This window comes from Papio anubis, chromosome 2, assembly GCF_008728515.1.
Source record: "Papio anubis isolate 15944 chromosome 2, Panubis1.0, whole genome shotgun sequence".
Taxonomy (NCBI): domain Eukaryota; kingdom Metazoa; phylum Chordata; class Mammalia; order Primates; family Cercopithecidae; genus Papio; species Papio anubis.
In genome coordinates, this window is record NC_044977.1 from 83,311,875 (window position 1) to 83,335,944 (window position 24,070).

The window sequence follows — 24,070 nt, forward strand, 5'->3', positions numbered from 1 at the left end:
AGCCTGCTGAGTAGCTGGGATTACAGGCTCATGCTACCATGCCTGGTTAATTAAAAATAATTTTTTTTTTTGTAGATTTGGTTTTGCTATGTTGCCCAAGTTGGTCTAGAACTCCTGGCCTCAAGTGATCCTCCTTCCTTGACTACCCAAAGCACTGGGAAGCTTTAAATTTTAATTGCTATTGAATCTGTAGTTATATGACCTTATTCATAACAGTATTTATTAGAGTCCTTTCCACCCGTTTTTGAACTTGGCCAGTTCTGTCTATTTAATGTCTATTTTGTTCGTCTTTTCACCTTCTGCCTTTTTAGTATGGTTTTCCTTTGGCTTGGCCTACTTTTCCCTTTTCTCATTACCTGTTGAGTCCTTCTTCCCTGTTAGGTCTCAGAGAGGGCTCATTTTCTCTGGGAGGTCTTTCTGGCTCTTCAAATTTTGGTCGAGTCACTGCGGCACTCCTCACTACCACTTAAAAAAAAGCGATTTGCCATGTTGTAATTTTTTGGAGGGGAAGAGGGTGGATCTGAATATCCTGTGAGGACATGAAAGCAGGAACTGAATTTCTTGTCCACTGCTGATCTCTAATGTCTGGCACCATGCCTGACGTATAGTAGCTGCTCAATAATATTGGTGAATAAATTAGTGGGTGAGCTCCCATGAGTAGAGTACAGACCCATTCTCCAAAGGTGAGGGCTGTCTTTAAGGGGCCATTCTCAGCAGGACTGCTGCAAAGAGGATTCAACTAGTGACTGAGAAATTGTACCAGCTGACCATTTCTGAGGTTCTGTGATTCTTTTTTTTTTATTTTTCTTGAGACAGTCTCACTCTGACACCCAGGCTGGAGTGCAGTGGCATGATCTCAGCTCCCTGCCTCCCAGGTTCAAGTGATTCTCATGCCTCAGCCTCCTGAGTAGCTGGGACTACAGGTGCGCACCACCATGCACAGCTAATTTCTGCATATTTATTTATTTATTTATTTATTAGTGGAGATGGGTTTTACCATGTTTTCCAGGCTTGTCTCCAACTCCTGACCTCAGGTGATCTGCCTGCCTCAGCCTTCCAAAGTGCTGGGATTACAGTCGTGAGCCACCACATGCAGCCTCTGTGATTTTTTTTTTCCCATAATTTGTGAGGAAATAAAGAGTTGGAGTTGCAGCCATGGCATGAGTAGAATGAAGCTGAGTGTGACTCAGTGAGCCACAGAAACATTATTTGGAGGTCCCTTTGTTCAAGAGACAGGCCAAAGTGATGAGCTTTCTATTCTGCAAACTACCACTTCACCGTGAGTTTCTCCACAAATAATTGGGTCTTCACCTGGCTAAACACCTGCCAGTCTCTCATCAACTATGTCCTAAAAACAGAAACTAAAAAGATGTTTAAGTGAAAGAAGCCATTATCTTCTTAAGTGGTTCAATCAGAACAAAAATACCTGGCACAGGTGGTACCACATTCAGCACAGATTTCTCTTAAAAAGTATAGCTGTTTGATTTTTCTAGTAATGCTACAATTGTTCTGATGGATAGAGAGAGGTAAAACAAGAGAAAAGAAGAAAAAGTTTCCTTAGCAAGATGTTCTGAATTAAGAATTCAAACAGTAAAATATTTAAAACATACAACTTGCTGACAAAGGTGGTAGTCTTTGAGAAGGGAAAGTGGAGTTAGAAAATTAGAGTAGAAAAGAGAAGTCTCTTTTCATGGTTACCTCATGTCCAGATTTGTGGCCATGTTGTTATCTAAAACAAATATTCGTAACACATTGAAGCCTTTGTTTTATTTTGTGTATATTTTATCCAGTCCTTAAGAGTGAGATGTAAATTTCATTGGCCCTCTAATACGAGCCTCACCAATGATAATGGTAACTAACATTTACCCTTACTGGGTTAAAGAAGGAGTCTTCTCATAATGATAATAGCTAATTTGAGTACCTACTGAGCACCAGACTCCCTGCTAACCATTTTTTTTTAAGTACATGAATTTAATCCTTCAATTTTGTGAAAAGGGATTATTAGCTCCACTTTACAGATAAGAAAATGGAGGCTCAGAGGGAGTAGAGAGTAGGTAACTTGCTTGAAGTCCCCCACCAAGAAAGGAAGGGAGCCACTATTAGAAACCCAAGCTGGCTCTTCCCTAAACACCACGTTCTGAGCCCCACTCAGTGCCCAGACAGCAGGATCAGTCTAAATACATGTTCAATTCCTGAACCCATACTAAGGAGCTGTTCTATAAGTGGTCGCTAAACCTCTTCTCAAGGTGACGAGAAAGTCACATTTGTTTCTGCATGGTGGGAAAATAAATTCTGCACTAACCCTAAGGCCTATTGCTACTGACCTTATTCTGTTTGATTCCAGACACATACACTTGAATTTGAGATCATTCCCTAACTGAACCTTGAATCCTGATTTTTCTCTACTGCTGTGGGCATTTCTCCATTTCTATTATGAGCTTTCCCAAGGGTGGGGGGCTTGTGGCTTTTTTTCCCACCTTTCGTAGGGTTGCAACCTCTCTCCACGATAGCAGCCCTCCAACTCCAACTCCTCCAACAATCTTGTAAGTTTCTTGCTGCTCACCCATCCCTGGCTTTCCCATGAATCCCTCTATGGAGGTGGTCATACTTATCCTTGTGACATCTGTGAGACACGGGGAAATGCTGCCCAGACAGAAGGCTGTGCTTTGTAACCATGTGTTTACACTATGCACAGCCTGCTCACATGAGGAGCCTGAGGGTTGGACAGAGACGATAGACAAGCCCTCCAAGCCTTGTTCAGAAGCTCAGCCGAATGTCTTTGTGTCTGGGACACCTGCAGCACCGAGTGCTATTTTCTCACTTGGACTTTTGCTGATTGTGCAAAATACACTTCTACAACAGAAGAAATATACCCAGGACTGAGAGGCCCCTCCTTTGGTGAGGACCTGGCATTGGTGCTTCCGTGATGGTGCACTTTATGACGCTAGGGTCCCTCACCAGCTTCATCAAGAAGCCTTCTCAGTATGGTTCTCCTTCCCTGAATCTGTCCATTAAAGCCACCTGGGTGCTAGTGTTTGGGGAGAAGAGGAAACTATCAGGAGGCTGTTATGATATCAGGATATAATTTTTAAAAATTTATTTTTAGAGACAGGGTTTCACTCTGTCACCCAGGCTGGAGGGCAGTAATATGATCATAGCTCATTGCAACCTCAAACTTCTGGGCTTAAGCAATCTTCCTACCTCAGCCTCCCAAGTAGTTGGGACTACAGGCGGGCACCATGATGCCCAGTGAATTTTTTTTTTTTCAGTAGAGATGGTGTCTTCCTATGTTGCCCAGGCTGGTCTTGAACTCTTGGCTTCAAGCAATCCTCCCACCTTGGCCTCCCAAAGTGCTGGGATTACAGGCATGAGTCTTGTGCCTGATCTAGAATTGTTAAAAGGGACTATAGCTAATGTGAATGACTGGAAGTCTGAATGGTGGTGGGATGAGAGGAAGGTGGGAGCTAACAATCAGGGACAGCCCTTCTCTCGGTAGGTCTCCTGGCCGCTTCTCCAGCTGACACAGGGACACCTAAGTTGCCCAACAGTGTCCTGAATGGACAGATTTGCTCTGATGCTTTTTCTCTGGCTGTGAGGCCTGATGGTGGGAAGCCCTGCTAAGCTGCTGCCCTCCCACAAGGAACCCCCAGGCAGCTTTCTTTCAGAGGTATGCTTTGCCCTGTTTGGTGGGGCTTCTCTTCACGTGAGAGGGATTGCATCCTCGGGATCTGGAATCAGACATGTCTGGGTTTGAATCCCAACTTGGCTACCCAGCTAATAGCTGTGTGACTTCTGGCATGTGGTTTAACCTCAGTTTATCTCATCTATAAAATGCAGTAGTGATAATGTTCCCATTATATCATATTACATAATGTTATATAAAATTATAAGGTTATTTATTTAAATGTATGTAATGCATTATAATATATTGTGTATAAAATGTTATATAACACCATTATAATGCTGTCTGTATGTCATATATTTACATTATAACATAATAAGCTACCTTATAAGGTTATTTTGAGACTTAGAGTACCTAAAGTGCTTAGTCCTGGGCACATCAGTAACTGAATCTGTGTTAATTACTGTGACAATTAACATTATGTATGATCTGTGGATTGCAACGTATAAGACAAGGACACATTTACTCAGAATGTTCTAGTATATATTGTTACTTTAGAAGCAATGAATTCCATCAAATAATTAGGAAAGCAAAGCCCAGTTATGACTGAGAGGGAAGGGAATGGTATCCAGGGAGAAGTATTGTTGAAATCCAAAAATTTTGTTTTAAAACAGACATTTATTTTCAGAAGGACTTAGGCCAACATGTAATTTAATGGAGAAGGGTATGAAACATAAATAACCACCCACATGTTCTCTGTCTTGCGGTGTTATTAGCCTGGGTTTTTATTGCTTACGTGTGGGTGAAGAGAAGGGTGAGGCAGGAGGGGGCCTGATTTAAAGGCACATCAGGTGGGAGTTCCCATAGTTTTGGTGAGTTGCCCTGGCCCTTCTGTGTCAGCCCTGCACCCTGGGTTGAATGCTGTTCTTGGAGGCAGGTGTTGAGAGAGAAAGGGGGATGGGGGCACCATGCTGACAGCTGGTGAAAACTTATTAATGACAGAACCAGAGTTAGAGTCCTCATCTCATCCTGATTCAACACAGAGGGTATTATTTCCCCTGTTTTGCACATAAGGAAACCAAAGTTCAAGAAAGTAAGCCTCGTGTTCAGAGTCACAAAGCTAATAAACACCATGGGATTTGAGGTCAGACAACTACGAACAGAATGCCGATTTCATCTGTGTGATCAGAATCAAAGCACTTAATATCCCTAGGCTTGCCTCAGTGTTCTTATCTGTAAAATGGGTATAATAATGTATCCTAACTCACAGGGTGAGAGTCATGAGATTAACTATGTAAAATATTAGTATATGCTTTTTAAAGTGCTCAATATCAGTTAGTTGCTCCTCTTATTGTAATTACCTTGTATTTTGTCTCTTTTGTATGGTAGAGCCAATCAAGATTTTTACTCAGGTCTAACATACTACAAAGCCTGTACAATGTGAGGCATTATTGCTGATTACAGCAGACAGGTCAAGGTAAAAGTGACTATTGTGTAACCAACATTTTGGGGTTTTGTTTGTTTGTTTCTGAGATGGAGTCTCGCTCTGTTACCCAGGCTGGAATGCAGTGGTGCAATCTCGGCTCACCGCAACCTCTGCCTCCCAAGTAGCTGGGATTACAGGTGCCCGCCACCATGCCTGGCTAATTTCTGTATTTTTAGTAGAGATAGGGTTTCACCATGTTGGCCAAGCTGGTCTTGAATTCCTGACCTCAAGTGATCTGCCTGCCTCGGCCTCCCAAAGTGCTGGGATTACAGATGCGAGCCACTGAGCCTGGCCAACCTTTTGGTACATCAGTGACTAAAGTCTCAGGAAAAGTCCAAGGTGGATGCTTTTCAGAGATGCTTTTTAGCAAACATGAAATCTGAATATCCATATTGACAGACATCACATGTTTTAGGGGAGTAATTTATCTGTAAAAATATTGAAAAAGGTATTCCTGTAGTTATATTGGCAGCTACAAAATTTGATTCAATTTGGGAGACCGAAATAAGGTGCTTCTGGTGTGCCTGGAGTCTCCGTGCTGGTCTGTCTTGAAGCTGCGTCCATTGCCTCTAAGGAAATTGATGCATGTTGAGAGGTTAACAGGTATGGAAACCAGTTTCAGCACCTGTTAGGCAGGGGCTAAATGTCCCGTTAATGGTTCCTTTAAAAACCTGGAGCTCAAATGTACCCCTTGTTGGAACTCCCCAGCATGTCTGTGTGACAAGGGAGAGTTCCAGGCTGAGCTGAAGCTATACATCTCCTGATAGTGTCCATGTGGGAATTGTGTCCGTGTGAAAATTCAAGACAAAGATTGGGAGTCTGGTCTGACTTTTTGATTGCATCCAGGTTGCGTGTTAGATTTTATTTTATTTTGTACAGATGAAGGGCTATTTTAAGGCATGCTGGGGCTTTCCTGCTGGGGAACTGAGAAGGAGTTTGGGGTGAATTTGGCTGCTGAAGATTGCAGAGCTGTTGAAAACTCCAGCCACCTTGTTTGGGCCATTTCTTGAGGCATCTCTCTTTTTGATAAACCTGCATTTGAAACCAGTGACTTCCTCTGAATATCCAACCACTGAATAATGAATACATTGTCTTTTCTCTTCTAGGCCTAAACGGCAGCGGCAAAACAATTTTCCCATGTTTCCCTCTCCTAAAGCCTGGAACTTCAGAGGGGTAAGTGTTGCCCTGGGTGGCCCCTGCTGTTAAATGTCCTATTATGGATACATGCTCTGGCTTCCAGAACAGACACTGTCAGGGTTGGTTTTACTAATCAAAGTTTCCATCAAGAGAGCGTCTGTGCTTTACCACTTGGGGAAGTCACATTTCAATCAGTGGTTGTGGGTTAAGTAAAAACTCCAAGTGGCGACCAGGTGTGGTAACTCACGCCTGTAATCCCAGCACTTTGGGAGGCCAAGGTGGGAGGATCGCTTGAGCCTAGGAGTTTGAGACCAGCCTAGGCAACATGGCAAAGCCCCTACTCTACAAAAAAATATGAAAATTAGCTGGGCATGGTGGCGTGTGCCTGTAGTCCTAGCTACTCAGGAGGCTGAGGCAGGAGGATCACTTGAGCCCAGGAGGCGGAGGTTGTGGTGAGCTGAAATCATGCCACTGCACTCCAGCCTGTGCAACAGAGCGAGACTCTAGCTAAAATTAAAGGAAAAAAAAATTTAAGTGGCCCAATAAGCTTCTGCTGACATTCACCTGCCCTGAAGGTCTTGGACTGTAGGAAGCATCTTGCGAAGAAGTCAAGAAGTGTCAAGGTTGTTGAGGCAGGCATGGGGGCTGTTTTCTTTGGACCCTGGAGGGAACCAGTGTACAATGAAGGAAAAAAGAAATCAGAAATGTACAGTTTATTAATCTGTAGATTTATGCCTTCACAGGGAGCTTTGTTTTCCAGAAGGAGAAGTCTATAATCTTTAAACAGATTTTAGGAATCATAAAATTCGATGAAGCACAAAGCAATCAACCTTGCTTGAGAGATACAGAGGTATAGGAAGGGTCAGATTGAACTTCCTGATGCAAGGTTGTCTTCCTCAGCAGAATAGTGATAGTAATAATAATAATAGCCACAGTGTATGGAGGTCCTGCTGTGTGCTAAAGTGAGTTCTAGCGCTAACCTCAGGAGCAAAACTTGCATCTGTAGAGAATGCTCTGAGCTCTTTTTCACCTCCAGGCCTTTGCACATGTTCCTTCTGCCTAGAGCACTCTCTTTGCCCAGCACCACGCTCCTACACACACTGCTCCTGGCCCACCCACTTCACCTACTGGGTCTCAGCCTTGACATCACCTCCTCTGGGAAGAAGCCCTCGTGACCACCCCCTGAATCTGAGTTCCTGAATCTCCTATGTACCCCTGCAGTTTCTTACTATTGTGCTTAGTTAGTCCTTACTGAAATTTAAGATTGGAAGACTCAGGCATGAAGAGTGTAGCAACCTTTCTCTCTCTTGTTCACTACTGTATCTCTGGGCCTAGCACAGTGCCTAGAACATGTATGCTTAATTAATTTGTTAGATGAATGAATGGAATGAATGAATACCTTTCTCACATCCATCTGACACCAAATACCTTTCTTGCATCCATCCACATGTTATCTTTAGATTGGATTTCAAGTTCGGGTCTTTAGTCTTTTTAATACTGTTCTGACTGGTTCTAGTCACACTTTAAAATCCTGTATAGATCTCAGTCATTTTCTCCAAGTGTCTTATTAAAAATAAATATAGATCATGGAACTATTTTAGCTCAGGTTACAGTAAGCTTTTTATTGAATACAAAGAGACATGTGTTGACTTCTGAAATAGATGTGCGTGTCTTACTGAATGCAAGTTGTGCACTTCCTAAGTCATTTATGGTTTTGGGGATAGGATCTCCATTTCTCAAAGTGTATCCAGTTGTGTGATCATAACCATTAAGTGAAAAAAAAGGCCTGTGTGGTCAGATCTATTTGGGACATACTGAGTGTATTAAACTAAATATGCTCACTACTGCAGGGCTTCTCAGAGCCTTTGATGTGTTGGTGTACGTGGAGACTCCATAAGGAGAATTGTTGGAGTTTGTAGCAAACCCCTTGTTGACCAAGTAGATTGTATGCACTTTGGAATAGTTGACATTAACAGTCAATTTTGAGCTATAGAGAAATTAGATCTCTTGTGAGCGAGTTAGCCTTTTTGAAGGTCTTTGTTTTCAGTGCTTGCCCTATCCATCCTCCCTTCAGTATTGCTCCCCTTCTGCTCTGACAGTGGTCATTAGCCAAGGCTTGTGGGTACATGTAGAGTGACCAACCATCCAGGTTTGCCCAGGGACTGTCCTGGGTTGAGCACTGAAAGTCCTACACATCAGGAAACTCCCTGGAACCAGGCTAACTGGGACAATTGATTACCCCACCTATGGCCACGAGACCTCTTCAACTGTTTTCCCTTGAAAAATGTTCTGTGAATTTTTTAGCACAACTCTGGCTTATAGACCTTGTTACTCAAAAGGACCTGTTAGAGACATACTTGGTTTAAGTGACCCTCTGTTTGCCCCACCCTTGCCAAATCTCTCTAACACAACAGTCACATTAATGTGCTGGGCACCGTGGCACACACCTGTAATCTTAGGGACTCAGGAAGATTAGGCAGGAGGATTGCTTGAGCCCAGGAGTCTGAGTCTAACCTGGGCAACATAGCAAGACTCTGTCTCAATAAAAAATAAAATTAAATTAAATAAAAATAAAATAAAATAAATAAAATAAAATAGTAGTAATTCACTGCAGAAAAAACCAACCAACCAACCAACCAAACAAAAAAAAACACCAACCCTGTCCCTGGCTAATTGCAACCAAGTAGGTTTCAGAATTCAATGCAATGTTGACTTCAGGTTCAGCCCTCAAATTCTTAGCTAGCTCACAAGATTTTCCCAAACAGCAAAAGTTGTCAGTTAGGTGATTAGGCCATTTGTGACATTTATCTTGATCTCCTGTCCTTGCCTTGATTTCTTCTGGGCCCTGAGGCCTATTGATAAAATCAGACAAACTGACATCAAGATATACCAGAGGGAGACAGTTCAGGGCCTGGCCAAAGGCCAGATTCCTCCTTGGCCAAAACTGATCTCTCTTTGTCTCAGAGTGTAATCCACAGTGACATGGTCGGGGATTGGGGAAGGGAACCCAACCAAGTGGAAACACCCTCACTCCCAGCCAGGACGCACTTTGTAATTGTCATTATGGTAAATAAAATTGAAGAACGAGAAGGATGCAGAATGTCAGGATGAAGACGTGTGAGGCATCATCTAGCTGACACATCTTCTGTAATGAAATCTGACTCCCAGGTCTGTTAGGCCAGGATGTACATGCTGTTCTAGGGCAGGGTACGCTTTCTGTGAACACTCTGCTTTCTTCTTTATTTAGAAAGGAAGGTTTCAGAATCTCCATGCTAGCAAATTTTCCATGCTAGCAAATTTTCCACATTTATATATGTGTTGGAGAAAACCATTGTATTATAAGCATTTGCAATTTTATTCCTCTTTAGCTTGCAAAGAAAAGGGATCCAGGCTGGGCGCAGTGGCTCATGCCTGTAATCCCAGCACTTTGGGAGGCTGAGGCAGGAGAATCACTTGAGCCCAGGAGTTCAAGACCAGCCTGGGCAACAAAGCACGACCCTGTCTCTGCAAAACAAATACAAAAACAAACCCCAAAATTAGCTGGGCATGGTGACCTGTGCCTGTAGTCCAAGCTACCAGGGAAGCTGAGGTGGGAGGACCACTTGAGCCCAGGAGCTTAAGCCTGCAGGGAGCGATGGTTGCACCTCCACACTCTAGCTTGGGCTACAAAGAGAGACCTTGTCTCAAGAAAACAAAAAGAAAAGAAAAAAAAGAGAAAGGATCCAGTGTTTGTTCACCGAGGTCCTAGGCAGTTGTGAATTTAAGGGAATGGGGCGGGGGAAGAGGTGATAGTGAGAAATGGTTTGGAAAAGGCAAGAGAAGAAGGAACCACATTGCTCTCGAGGAGAGGTACAGTGGGAGAAGCTGGTAGGCAAGATCTGGGTGGCTGAGGAGCAGACTTTTTGGGAGAAGAGAGAGAGATTTCAAAATAACTTCAAAGAAAGTCTTGCTGAGTGAGTTGTATTGCACCCCGTCTTTGTCTTCCCTGCAGACCTCCATTAGTCCTCAGACATTAGGAGTTGCATTTGTGTTTTTTCTTTTTTTGCTGGAGTGTTTGGCTGTAGAGAGGCTCAGAAAAGGCTGTTGACACTCATATTACACATCCCCTCTCCTTACCAAGTGGTTTAGCCCTTTCCCGGATTGTCATCTTCATTAATTGCAGGGTGCATTCTGCCCTTCAGTTCCCATGCTTGTCTAAGGAGACAGAGGCCCTGGGTGTTACCAACCCTCCAGGATTTCCCCACCCTCCTGAGCAAGGTGTGGCACTGTGCCCACCACTCAACCAGACCCATAGATGCTGCAGATGCATTCACCAAGAGAAGCAGAGAGGATGGTTTGGGCTGCAGTGGACGTGGAAGGAACAGTAAGAGAAGACCATCACAGAATGGGAGGAATGAGAAGGCTGAGGGAGGAGGGACTGGGGGGTGTCTTGCTGTGAGGCAGCTTCTCCATCAGGTACTCACTGCACATCTGCTCCCATCTGGTTGGGGCAGTGCTGAGCTCAGAATTCAGAATTTCCACCCTTCCTTGTGAAAATATTTGCTGCAGCTCCTCCTGTTGGGCTGGGGTGGAGACACTGAGGCTCAGGGAAGACACACACCCTAGAGCTGTGAAAGTCTCTGGAGCACAGCTCCTTCCATTGCCTGTAAGTTAACTAGGAAATGCTTAACCAGGACCTGCTGTGAACAAGGCATTACTTTAGGTGCCAGAACTGAGGTTTTAATTAAATATGGACCAAATTTCAGAGCCCTTTTTGTCTTGTCTCCTTCTCCAGTGCCTGATCTTTACTTTTGTCTAGTCTGTTTGAGAAGATTTTCTAGACTCTGGGGCTTAGAAGCAACTTTGGACATTGTAGCCCCAACCTTTTAATATTTACATGAAGAAAACGAGACCTTGTATATTAGTCAGGACTCTGGGTTATAAGTGATAGAAACTCAGTTAAAACTAGCTCAAGTATAAAGGGAATTGGTTGCTCATGTGACTTAGGGAAACTGAGGCGGGTAAGCTTCAGGCACAGCTGTTTCCAGGTGTACTCCTTTTCTCAGCTTTGCCACTCTCTTGGTTTGTCTTCTCCTACCGCAGATGAATGTTTTTGAAGGAACAGGATGACCATAAATAGTCACACATTTCCAGAGGAAAGAGATTTGCTTCCAGGATCCACATATGAAATCCCAGTTAGGACTCTGATTGTCTGGGCTTGGGTCACATATCTATGCCTTGGCCAATCACTATGGTCAAGAAGATGGGGTACTATGATTGGACAGGCCTTGGTCATGTGCTTCCATCCATAGTCAGGGGGCCAGGTGGACAGGGCTCTGTAACTGGTAGCCTCACTAGAGCCACTTAAGGTGGAGAAGGGGCAGCTGCTCAAAGAAAGAGTTTGGTATTGCTACCAAAAGGGAGAGTCTAGTTCCCAGACAGCCAGAAAATAGTGGAGCCCACTCCTAAGGGTCACTCACAATGGTGAGATCAGGACTAGAACCTTGTCTTTTGACAAGAGGTCCTGAACCTTCTCCACAGCTCCTTGACCCATTCTATTCTCCATGTAAAGAAGTCAGTTGCCAAAACCTCATTGTAGCCGAATGTTTCTTGAAGGTCAGATGGAGAGTTGCTCTGAAATTCACAACTCAGTAAAGTGACAGAGTCTCTAATGCTCACAACACACCAGGCCAGGTCAGCATGTATTGTGGCTTTACCATCTCTACACTGCAAAAGAAGCCAGCAAGCCTTTCATTTCTCTTGCAGTCTCAATTTGTGCATTTACTTTTGTTGAGTGAATGTCAGCCCCAGGCCAGGCTGTGGCAGTCCTGCATGGTAGATAGTATCTATTCCCACTCCAAAGATGGGGAAACTGAGCCCCACCCATGCTATTTGCCTAAAGTACAGGTGTAGTAATTGGCAGAGTCAGCCTTTGAATGCAGGCCATTAGAGTATGTTACCTCTTTAAAACAAGGCCGATCACACATACCTTGTCCCCAAAGGAGGTTAGACGTGAAGAACTTTTTAAAAGATCTTTTTAAACTTTTCGTCACCCGGAATCCCTTTTGATTTCCTTTACCCTCTTGGACTTTATTTTAAACCTTTTAATCTTCCCTACTAGATGTATGAAAAAATGATTTGTTACCCCAATTTTGTAATGGTAATTACTAAAACAATAGCAATAACTTTGTTTATCCCAGGTGTCTAAGCCCTAGAGTTCACTTACATTTTACCAAGCACTGTGTTGAGCACTTTGTGCATATATTACTTCTCAGAAAAGTCTTAAGAGGTGAGTGTAGTTTCAGCCTCATCCTCATTTTATAAATGAGAAAATACGCTACCTTAATATTCTGTTGCTGAGTAACAAATTATTATAAATTTATCAGCTTAAACAGCAGCTGTTCATTAGCTTGGAGTTCTGTGGATTAGAAGTTAGGGCATGGTGTGAGTTCTCTGCCCAAGATCTCGTGAGACTGAAATCAAGCTGTCAGTCAGGGCTAGAGTTTCATCTGAGGCCTGGGGTCTTCTTCCAAGTTCATTTGGGCTGTTGGAAGAATTCAGTTCCTTGTGGTTGTCAGGAGGTTCTTATTTCCTTGCTGGCTGTCAGCTTGGGGTCGCTCTCAGCGAGCTTGCCATGTCATCTTCAAAATCAGCAATGGAGAATCTCCCTCACATCACATCCATTCATGCTTCAGATCTCTCTGACTTGAGGAAGAGCCAAATTCCTTTTAAGGGCTCATCGGACTAGATTAGGCCCACTCAGATAATCTCTACCTTGATGATCTAAAAGCCAATGATTAGTTACCCAATCATGGGGGTGGTATCCCATGACATTTCTAGATTCTGTTTGCACCCAAGGGCAGAGGATTATACAAGGTGTACACACTAGAGGATGGGAATCTTGGAGACCATCTTAAAATTTTGCCTACCACACAGAGGTTTAGAGAAGGGAATAACTTGCCCAGAGTCACACAACAGGTAAGCTAGGATTTGAACCTGAATTGATGTTGAGTTAGCAGGCATGAAAATAGCATTAATCTCCTTGTGCAGCTCTATCGAAGCTCTTGGGTGACCAGGAGACCAGCCTCAGGAGGCTGAGGCAGGAGAATTGCTTTTACCCGGAGGCAGAGGTTGTAGTGCGCTGAGATAGCACCACTGCATTCCAGCCTGAGCGAGAAAATGAGACTTTATCTCAAAAAAAAAAAAAAAAAAAAAGAAACCACTTTCTTTGCTCATCCTTAAAAAGCGACTCATCTGTTCAAGCTTTATCATGAGATTGCAGCAATTCAGTCACATTTTCAGGCTCTACTTCTAATTCTAGTTCTCTTGCTATTTTCACATCTGCAGTGACTTCCTCCATGGAAGTCTTAAACCCCTCAGTGTCATCCATGAGGGTTGGAATCAGCTTCTTCCCAAGTCCTGTTAATGTTGGCATTTTGACCTCTGCCTGTGAATCATGAGTATTCTTAATGGCATTTAGAATGGTGAATCCTTTACAGAAGATTTTCAACTTACTTTGCCCACAGCCACCAGAGGAAACACTGTCTATGGCAGCTATAGCCTTAAGAGATGTTTTTGTTTTGTTTTGTTTTTGTTTTTGCATTTTGTTTTGAGATGGAATCTCGCTCTGTCATCCAAGCTGGAGTGCAGTGGAGTGATCTCGGCTCCCTGCAACCTCCACCTTTTGGGTTCAAGCAATTCTCTTGCCTCAGCCGCCCGAGTAGCTGGGATTATAGGCACCTGCCATCACACCTGGCTAATGTTAGTATTTTTAGTAGAGATGGGGTTTCACCATGTGGCCAGGCTGGTCTCGAACTCCTGACCTCAAGTGATCCACCCGCCTCAGCCTCCTAAAGAGATTTTTTTTTTTTTTTTTTTTTTTGAGTCGGAATCTCTTTCTGTTGCCCAGGCTGGAGTGCAGTGGCGCGATCTTGGCTCACTGCACCTCCGCCTCCCCGGTTCAAGCAATTCTCCTGCCTCAGCCTCCCGAGTAGCTGGGATTGTAGGTGAGCGCTACCACACCTGGCTAATTTTTGTATTTTTAGTAGAGATGGGGTTTTACCGTGTTGGTCAGACTGGTCTTGAATTCCTGACTTCAAGTGATTTGCCTGCCTCGGTCTCCCAAAGAACTGGGATTACAGTCGTGAACCACCATACCTGACCTAAAGAGATGTATTTTTTAAATAACAAACTTGAAAGTCAAAATGACTCCTCTATCCATGGGCTGCAGAATTGATGTTGAGTAAGCAGGCATGAAAACAGCATTAATCTCCTTGTGCAGCTCTATCGAAGCTCTTGGGTGACCAGGTGCATTGTCAGTGAGCAGTAATATTTTAAAAGGAATCTTTCTTTCTGAGCAGTAAGTCTCAAGAGTGGGCTTAAAATATTCAGTAAATCATCCTGCAAACAGATGTGCTGTCATCCAGGCTTTGTTGTTCCCTTTATAGAGCACAGGCAAAGTAGATTTAGCATCATTCTTAAGGGCCCTGGGATTTTCAGAATGGTCAATGAGCATTGGTTTCAACTTAAAGTCACCAACTGCCTTAGCTCCTAATAAGAAAGTCATCCTGTCCTTTGAAGCTTTGAAGCCAAGCATTGACTTCTCTCTAGCTGGGAAAACTCTAGCTGGCATCTTTTTCCAAGATAAGGCTTTTTCATCTACGTTGAAAATCTGTTGTTTAGTGTCACCACCTTTATCGATTATCATAGCCAGATCTTCTGGATAGCTTGCTGCAGCTTCTGCATCAGGACTTGCTGCTTCATCTTGCACTTTTATGTTATGAAGACAGCTTCTTAAACCTCATGAACTAACCAACCCCTGTTAGCTTCAAACTTTTCTTCTGCAGCTTCCTCACACCTTCATAGAATTGAAGAGAGTTAGGGCCTTGCTCTGGATTAGGCTTTGGCTTAAAGGAATGTTATGGCTGGTTTGATCTTTTATCCACACCACTCAAACTTTCTCCCTACTAGCGATAAGGCTGTTTTGCTTTCTTATCTTTTTATGTGTTCACTGGAGTAGCACTTTCAATTTCCTTCAAGAACTTTTCCTTTGCGTTTACAGCTTGGCTGTTGGGTACAATAGGCCTAACTTTCAGCCTGCGTCAACTTTGGACCTGCCTTCCTCACTAAGCTTAATCATTTCTAGCTTTTGACTTAAAGTGAGAGACAGGCAACTCTTCCTTTCACTCTAACACTTAGAGACCATTCTAGGGTTATTAAATGGCCTAATTTCAATATTAGTGTGTCTCAGGGAATAGGGAGGCCTGAGGAGAGGGAGAGAGATGGGATGGTTGGTTGATACAGCAGTCAGAACACACACATTTATTGATTAAGCTCACCATCTTATATGAGGATGGTTCGTGGCACCCCAAAACAATTACAATAGTAACATCAAAGATGACTGATCAGAGATCACCATAACAGATATATAATAATGAAAAAGTTTGAACTATTGAATTTTGAATGAACAAAGTGTGATGCAGAGATGTGAACTGAGCACACACTGTTAGAAAAAATGGCACTGATAGACTTGCTCAGTGCAGGTTTACCACAAACCTTCAGTTTGTAAAAAACACAATACCTGCAAAGTGCAATAAAGCAAAGTGCAATAAAATGAGATATTCTTATCATAAAAACAATAGCAATAATAATGTATTTCATTTATTATCCTTTGGAATGTGCTAGCTACTGCTGCTAGTACTTTGCAAGTAATCACATTCCCCCACACCACTATTTAGTCAACATTATTATTATCCTCAGTTTTCAAACGGGAAAACTTCTACCAGAATCATCCTCAAACACCCATAGCAATTAAGTCGTGGATGTAGCTTTTGAACCCAGTCAGTCTGGTTTCAGAGCCTGTGTTCTCAATAATGTGATGATTGTAACAAGTGCAATTGATGCAGAGGCATATAATGTAAAGCATATGTTTATAGGATTTAAACCATAACTAAAGAAAAGCAAATTAAAACCATAAAAACTAAAGTGATCCCTTCTTATAGGGAGAAAATATATTAATATATACATAGAAAAAAGTATTGTCACTGTTGAACAACAATATGGAGTAGATGAAGTCCCAGGGAACTGTTGTGTTACATACTTTGAGTCTGAATTTTTTTTAAAGAGAGTGTGTATATTGCCTTTATAATTAGCAAAACAATAAATTTAGAATAATTGAAAAAGAACTCCTTCCACAATCACAATGTTCCACAAGCAAGAGGAGGCTTATGTTAAAAGTTTCAGGTCTTAGAACACATCGGGGTGTTTCACTGAATATGTGCTGTGGGCCGGGCGTCGTGGCTCATGCCTGTAATCCCAGCACTTTGGGAGGCCCAGGCGGCTGGATCACTTGAGGTCAGGAGTTTGAGACCAGCCTGGCCAACATGACAAAACCCTGTCTCTACTAAAAGTACAAAAATTAGCCAGATGTGTTGGCACACTCCTGGGACCCCAGCTACTTGGGAGGCTAAGGCAGGAGAATTGCTTGAACCCAGGAAGCAGAGGTTACAGTGAGCCGAGATCGTGCCACTGCACTCCACCCTGTGTGATAGAGCGAGACTCTGCCTCAAAAACAGAACATGTGCCGTGGCTAAGCCTCTGGGGACTGATGAAATCTGGGTGCACAGAAGAGGCTGGCACATGCTGTGCTATACTCTGCTGTGCTTCAAGATGTTTGCTCCCACCTCCTCTCCCGGTCCTCCCCACCCCCCTGACAGTCAATCTAGAGGCTAATTCCATGTGCCCTTGGGTTAGCAGTTTTATTGGTCAGCCCAGAGTCTGAGTTTGGTGAACTGTGCTTGGCAGCCATAATAACAGCTTAGATGGTGAAAAGGTATATGCTTTGGGGTCAGAATGCCAGATTGGGGTCTTCAGACACATTTCAGAGCGTCAGGTCTCTTAGCTGCAAAATGAGTATGGATAAATAATACCATTTCCTGAAAACCAGAGACTTAGTAATTATGTGTGTAAAGTGACCTGAAGAATGCCTCTCATGTAGGTAAGTGTACAGAAAATGTTAGCTCCATATAACTAGGGTTCCTTTATTCCTGAGATGACTGTTTTCTAAAGATAAGTATTTAACAGATGCTTTTTTTTTTTTTTTAATGTGAGCTGCACCCTTATAAAGACAAAACCGACCATACCTGGGTTTCCACTTAGTTCTGCGTGTCTCATTTCCCTTCAGGCAGTAGAGAAGCCAGGCTGTGTAGATCCTGACACCTGTGAGGGAAAGCTCGTGTCATCTTCAACCTGCTGACACCAAAAATATGCCAGGAACATTGGAACTCAGATTTAAAGCCATTTCTTTTTCTGGCCATATGTGAAGTCTGTGGGAGTTAACAGTAGGCTTGTGTGCCAGCTGAACAGATTTGCATTTTTGAGTTTATAGATGCCTGTTTATTTTATATAGTTATCATTTTGATTAGTCCGTGCTTAGTCCCTTTTTAGTTCCAGAGTTATGTAGGGTAAAATATGCTTTTACTTTGGCCTTCTGGGTTAATTAGGACATCTTAGTTCTAAGTGACAGGAACTCAACTCAAATTAGCTTAATCAAGGAGAGTTTTTAAAGATACAGGGGTATGGGAAGTATTTCATGGAATGCAGTGGAGCCTCAAAAGTACCTGGAACCAGGCACTGGAAGCCCACTAGAATTCCTGACTCCTCTCTGCTGTTAGCACATTTGCTTGGCCAACTGACTTTTTCCGTTTCTCCATACAGTGGAAATGCAGCCATCTACAGAGAGACAGCCTTCTCTCTCTCAGAGCCAGAATTACTAGGGAGGGATTCTGATTGGTCCAACTTGGGTCACGTGGATACTCTTGTACCAATCAGTAGTGGCCAGGGAGTGGGATCGTGCTGTACCACCATGGTGACTCCTATGGTAACCATAGTAACAGTGGGGGAGAAGGGGCAGTTTCTAGAAGGAGAAGGAGGCACTGGGGCAGATACAAATAATTCTTGCCTACAAAATTCTTCGCCATCTCTCCTCCTATCATAAAAGGTAATCATCCTGATTCCGTTTTTTCCTGTTTTGACTCCATGTGGGCAAAACTCCTAACTCCTTTCATCTTTGGTTAGAAGCAGTCCATTTGGTTATTGATTTTTTTCAACCCAGACAATCTGTTCTGGGAGCAAGAATAGCCTGTTTGGCAAGCTATTCAGCAAGACATAAAACATAATAGTCCTCGGGATGAATCAAAATAATAGCCGGTCCTAGAAAATTGTGTTCTGAAATGGCTTAAGGCCATTTCTAGACTGTTGGGAAGTATTGGAGTTCAGTCAGGGGTTTTAAACAGAAGGTGGTCCAAGAATCGGTCTCAGTATTGTTTTGTGGTTAGTGACATTGATGACTGTTCATGGAAATTTTTATTTTTAATTTTAATCAAATGTAGCCTTTATTACATATAAAAAAATGTCATGGTAGTGATCTTGCTACCTCCAAAAGACCGTCATGTATTTGAAAGCATGAGAGGAGGTGGTGATGTTGAGAACTGAGGGAACATACCTATTTAGAAAATCCTCCTTTTCTGAAGCCGAAACTTCCCTTTCTTTCCTCCATGTTAGGTTTATTTTCTCTTTCTGTCAGTGTCTGAATCTGGGAATGGGGATTTGTGTGGGGGTTGGTAAAAGTCCTGTCACTGGATTTTCTTCTCTGTCATCAACTTCTTCCTCTTCACAGTGAACGTGGCCTACTGAATAGATTGGACTGGATAGGATTGTGGCTCTAATACTACCCCCCTTTAAATGCCCAAATCATACTGCCCATTAAATCAATTGAAAGACACAGCTAGAAGCAAGGGGGGAAAGATGGGATCCATTAACACACTTCACAGAGAGTGCAGGCAGGGTGGAAGGACCACACTACCTGAGTCCTGGGCTTTGCAACATCCGTATGTCCTGTCTCTCTGTACAGTGTCAGCTTTCACCACTAATCATGCAGCTACAGGGACTGGAGTTGAACTTCAAGCAAGAGACTCACAGACAAAGGCGCCCCGGGCCAGTGGCACACACTAGCTTTATCAAAGAGACTCAGGGACAAGTACACCTGGTCTGTACCGCAGTTTGCCAATTAGCTGGATGAACAGCTGGCTAATTTCTGTTTTATCTCTTGGGCAGAAGACACGTGAGGCTAGAATAGGTATCTTCAATGGGGAGCCGAGTTAAGGCTTCATGTATGTTAGGTGCTCAAGCATTATTAGTGCCTCTGTATATTTAGTGCCTTGTAAGTCTCATGCATGTTTAGTGTAACCAGATGCCTCATGAATATTAGGTATGTTTTGCTCCTTCCATCCCTTTTTGTCTATGTTAGGTGCACACATTTGACTTATTAACCACTTAATTATAAGTAACATCACTTAAAATATATTCTATTATTGAAGATGAATAAGTCTTACAAACTTATTCTTCCTCTGTAATTGAAATTAGTAGTCTCTAAAAACAAATAGTCATTAATCTTGATTGCGTGGGGCCCATTTGAAAATGGGCTGCCCTATCTAAGTGTGATGATGAAAATTCTTCTCTTCCTTGATTTTTGGGCCTCCTGCATTTGTCATTCTCCACTCAGGAGAATGACATCTCTGCCATCCAACCCTGGAAATCTCAATGAACACAACTTCAGGACCAGCTTTTTTGTGCATGGCTGTTACTGACAACTCCTATGTGGTGCTGGAAATAAAACCAGTAGGATTAGATGCTGTAGCAGCACCAAGGACCACCAAGCACGTGACCCCTTGGTTAACACACATTCAGGGAAGAGGAGACATTCTGCACAGCAGAATACTGCTAACACATGATGTGTTTTTGTATCTCAGGGCTGATATGACCTAACATTTCATTTAGAGAAAAGGGGGAATGAGACTGATTAATTTTTATGGACAGATGAAAATTTGTGTTAAGTGTAAAGCTCTGACTTCAGGGAAGTGCATTTAATTTATGCAGGTTTAACTAAACCACTTCATTAAAAAGAGGATGGGGAGAAAACTTATGACTCAGCACAAGTTAGGTGGGTGACTCTGTCATTTCCTCTGTCTATCCTATTGGAGTGATGGTGATTCTAGATGTTAACATGGGCTTTTTGTGCAGGCTACCCCCTAAAAACAAGCAACAGCTTCCTCTGAGGCTAAACTGAAGGTGTATATACAATACTTGTTCTAGCAGGGAGGAGGCATTAATGAGTGTGGTCTATTGGGAGAAGGGATGTCTGCCTTCACGTGGTGTCTTCCTACGTGGTTTCCATGATCCTTATTTACTGTGTGCTATTTTTCAACTTTTTATTATGAAAAATTTCAAACATATGGAAAAGTTAAAAGATAAGTGCAACAAACACTCACCATCTAGAATTAACAGTTCCTAACTTTTGCTTTACTTATTTGTCTCTAGTTGTTGATAGAGTTTGGCTTTATTTTGCTATACCATTCCAAAGTAACACAATTACAGACACTATGATTCTTCATGTCTAAATATTTCAGTATATATGTTCTAATTATAAGTACGTTTTCCTACATTATCATAGCATCATCATCAAACCTAAGTTATCAGTAATTCTCCAACATTTCCTAATATTCCATCTATATTCATATTTTCTCAGTTGTCTTTTATAACTGGTTTTCCCCCAAATCATTCAAGGATCAGCTACTACATCTAGCTGGATTCCTTGTTTGTTTGTTTTTATCCAATCAAGGACCATGATTTCGTTTTGTTATGTTTCTTAAGCCTTTTTGATTCTCAGACGCTCCCCTCATCCCTCCAATTTTTGAAAAGACCAGTTTGTCTTTTGAGACTTTGGAGGCCGGGCACAGTGGCTTATGCCTGTAATCCCAGCACTTTGGGAGGTTAAGGCGGGTGGATTGCTAGAGCTTAGGAGTTCAAGACCAGCCTGGACAACATGAGGAAACCTATCTCTACAAAAAATACAAAAATTAGGCAGGCGTGGTGGTACGTGCCTATAGTCTCAGCTACTTGGGCAGGATCACTTGAGCTCTGGAGTTGGAGGCTGCAGTAAGCTGTGATTGTGCCACTGCAGTCCAGCTTGGGCAATGGAATGAAACCCTGTCTCAAAAAAAACCACGGAACTTTGGAATGTGTCTCACATTTGGGTTTATCTGACTGCTTCCCTGTGATGTCATTTAACTTGTTCCTTAGCTCTCTATATTCCTTATAATCTGGTAATTTGGATCTAAAGACTTAGTTTGCTTTAGGCTGAACACTTTTAGACAGGAAAACATCCTAAGGGATGCTGGTTACTTGCATCTTATTAAGAGGCATACAGTTGGGTTGTTACTAGTGATGCTAACTTGCTACCAGAGTAGACGCTCATGAGAGCTCAGACCCTGAGTGGGGAGTGACTCTACTGTCATTTCTTGGTGGATATTTTAGACAGAGTTTTTGGCAAAGAATAGGCACTTACTCCGTTACCTCAAGAAAATGGCTTTTTAATAAGAGAATATATAGTTGCAGGAACCTAGGACTTCTCTTTGTGGGTCAATTTTATTCCCCTTCTCTCTCTGCCTTCACTTGTTACTGACCTATAGGTTCTGCTCCTGGTGTCTCCTCCTTGTGTGTGGCACTGTTGGGCTTGTCATGATGCCAGCTCTGGACCAACTCAGCATGATCTTTCAGCAGCTCGCTCTCCTGCAGCTTATGGCATAGTCGCAGTTTCTCCATCCCCAAATCCCTAAGAAAACTTCAATTGCATCAGTTTATCTTTCTTGCACTAGGCTCCACAAGGTGGGCACTAGGTGGGCAGTCAGCTGGCTTGCTCTTAAAAGGGCTTCTCTACCTCTTGGTTCAGTCATCTGTGGCCAGAGAGTCAAGGTCAAATGGATCTGTCACTCACCAGCTTGGGCAAGTAATCAGCCTCCCTGAGATTCAGATTCCCCATCTGAAATCATATGTAGCTCATAGGATTATTATGAGGATTGACTTAAATAATCATATCAAGTATTTAGCACTGGGTGTGTGACATAGTAACTGCTCAGTAAATATTCCCTCCATCCCTGCTACTACTATTATGCCATACTCACTCAGCAGGAGCTGTGGGCAACATTGGTGAAGTGGGGCAAATATCCTGGGAAGGGAACGTGAGGACTATATCCCTGTATTAGTCCGTTTTCACACTGCTGTAAAGAAATACCCGAAACTGGGTAATTTATAAAGAAAGAGGTTTAATGGACTCACAGTTTTGCATGGCTGGGGAGGCCTCAGGAAACTTACAATCATATGTGGAAGGGAAAGCAGGCATATCTTACATGGTGGCAGGCAAGAGAGCAAGCGTGTGAAGGAAAAACTGTCAAACACTAATAAAACCATCAGATCTTGCGAGAACTCACTCACTATCATGAGAACAGCATTGGGGAAACTGCCCCCATGATCCAATCACCTCCCACCAGACCCTCTCTGTACATGTGGGGATTATGGAGATTACAATTTGAGATGAGATTTGGGTGGGGACACAGAGTCAGACCATATCAATCCCCAAACATTTCTAGCATACTAGAAAAACTTTCCTTTTTAAAAATAATTTTTCCAGGGGGCACGGTGGCTCATGCCTGTAATCCAGCAATTTAGGAGGCTAAGGCGGGTGAACCCTTTGAGCCCAGGAGTTCAAGACCAGACTGGGTAACATGGCAAAATCCTGTCTCTACAAAAAATGCAAAAATTAGCCAGGTGTGGTGGTGTGTGCCTGTGGTCCCAGCTACACAGCAGGCTGAAATGGGAAGATCACGTGAGCCCAGGAGGTCAAGGCTGCAGTGGTCTGTGATTGTGTCACTGCACTCTAGCCTGAGTGACAGAGTGAGACACTGTCTCAAAAAAAATTAAAAACTAAAAAAAGTTTAAAAATATAAACATTTTTCCATTTTGTAGAGTGATCAATTCAGACTCTAGGTTATGGAAGACTGAGTCTGGACCATTTGCTGTTTGTGTAGATGTGCCCTTAAATAAAAAAGACATACTTGCTGCATATGGAGATATGTACCAATTTAGAGGGAAGAAAGAAAATTTGTTGTGCAAAAAGCTATTGAATGAATTTTAAATGTAGTCTGGATATATTCTTGAACATTCTATGTATTCCTTCTGATAGGTGTTGACTGATGGTAATTCAGATCTTGTGTATCTTGTGACGCTTGGCAGTAGATTTGGGTTTTACTTTATTTTGCATGCAACTCTCTGTGTACTGCCGCAGACTGGTACTGAACTAACTGTTCTTGGCTTCTTAATCACGGCACCTTAGTTGCCCAATGAAAATATGCAACAAATGACTACATTCTTCTCATGTTTGCAGTTTTGATGTGGTACAAATTAACATCTTGTTTGGAAGGATAAAAGAAGATTATTTTGATAATGAGGTAACAGTTGAAATAATTGACCTCAGCAGGTCATTCTGAGGATTGGAAATTTTTTAAAGCTTCAGAATTAGCATTTTAAAAAGTGATAACTCAAAATGCTGGTGAGGGTACTGTAGGATGGACTCTATCATAGGTGTTCAGTGGTAGTGTTACTTGGTCATCTTTCTGGAAAGCAGTTTGGTTTTTTATGTCACAAACCATAAACATATGTAATTATTGGCCCAATAATTCCATGACTGGAATCTATCCCATGGAAGTCACCAGAGATATGACTTATGCACGAAAATGTTTAGTGCTGCAGCAGTTATAATGACAGAAAAAAAGTGGAAAAAGTCTGAATGTCCACTAATGTGAGGCAGTTGGTGTAAAGTGTGGTTTTGTTCTTATGAGTTGTAAGTGACAAGAGGAGGTTGAGGAAGGGTTTTAATTCAGGAAAAATGTTTATTGGTATGTTTTAAGAAGCAGGAAACAAAATTATATATACAGTACAATTTGGGCTATGAA

General features: G+C 42.6%; 1 protein-coding gene across 4 annotated transcripts in view; it reads left to right on the forward strand.

Moving 5' to 3' along the window:
- Positions 1-24,070, forward strand: part of ARHGEF3 (Rho guanine nucleotide exchange factor 3) — a 340,100-nt gene that overhangs the window by 107,905 nt on the left and 208,125 nt on the right. For all 4 annotated transcript variants that reach the window (XM_009200514.2, XM_003894270.3, XM_009200516.2 and 1 more), the window contains one exon: positions 6,215-6,281. In XM_009200514.2, coding sequence (XP_009198778.1) covers positions 6,215-6,281 — 67 coding nt within the window. The remainder of the gene's footprint in view (positions 1-6,214; positions 6,282-24,070) is intronic.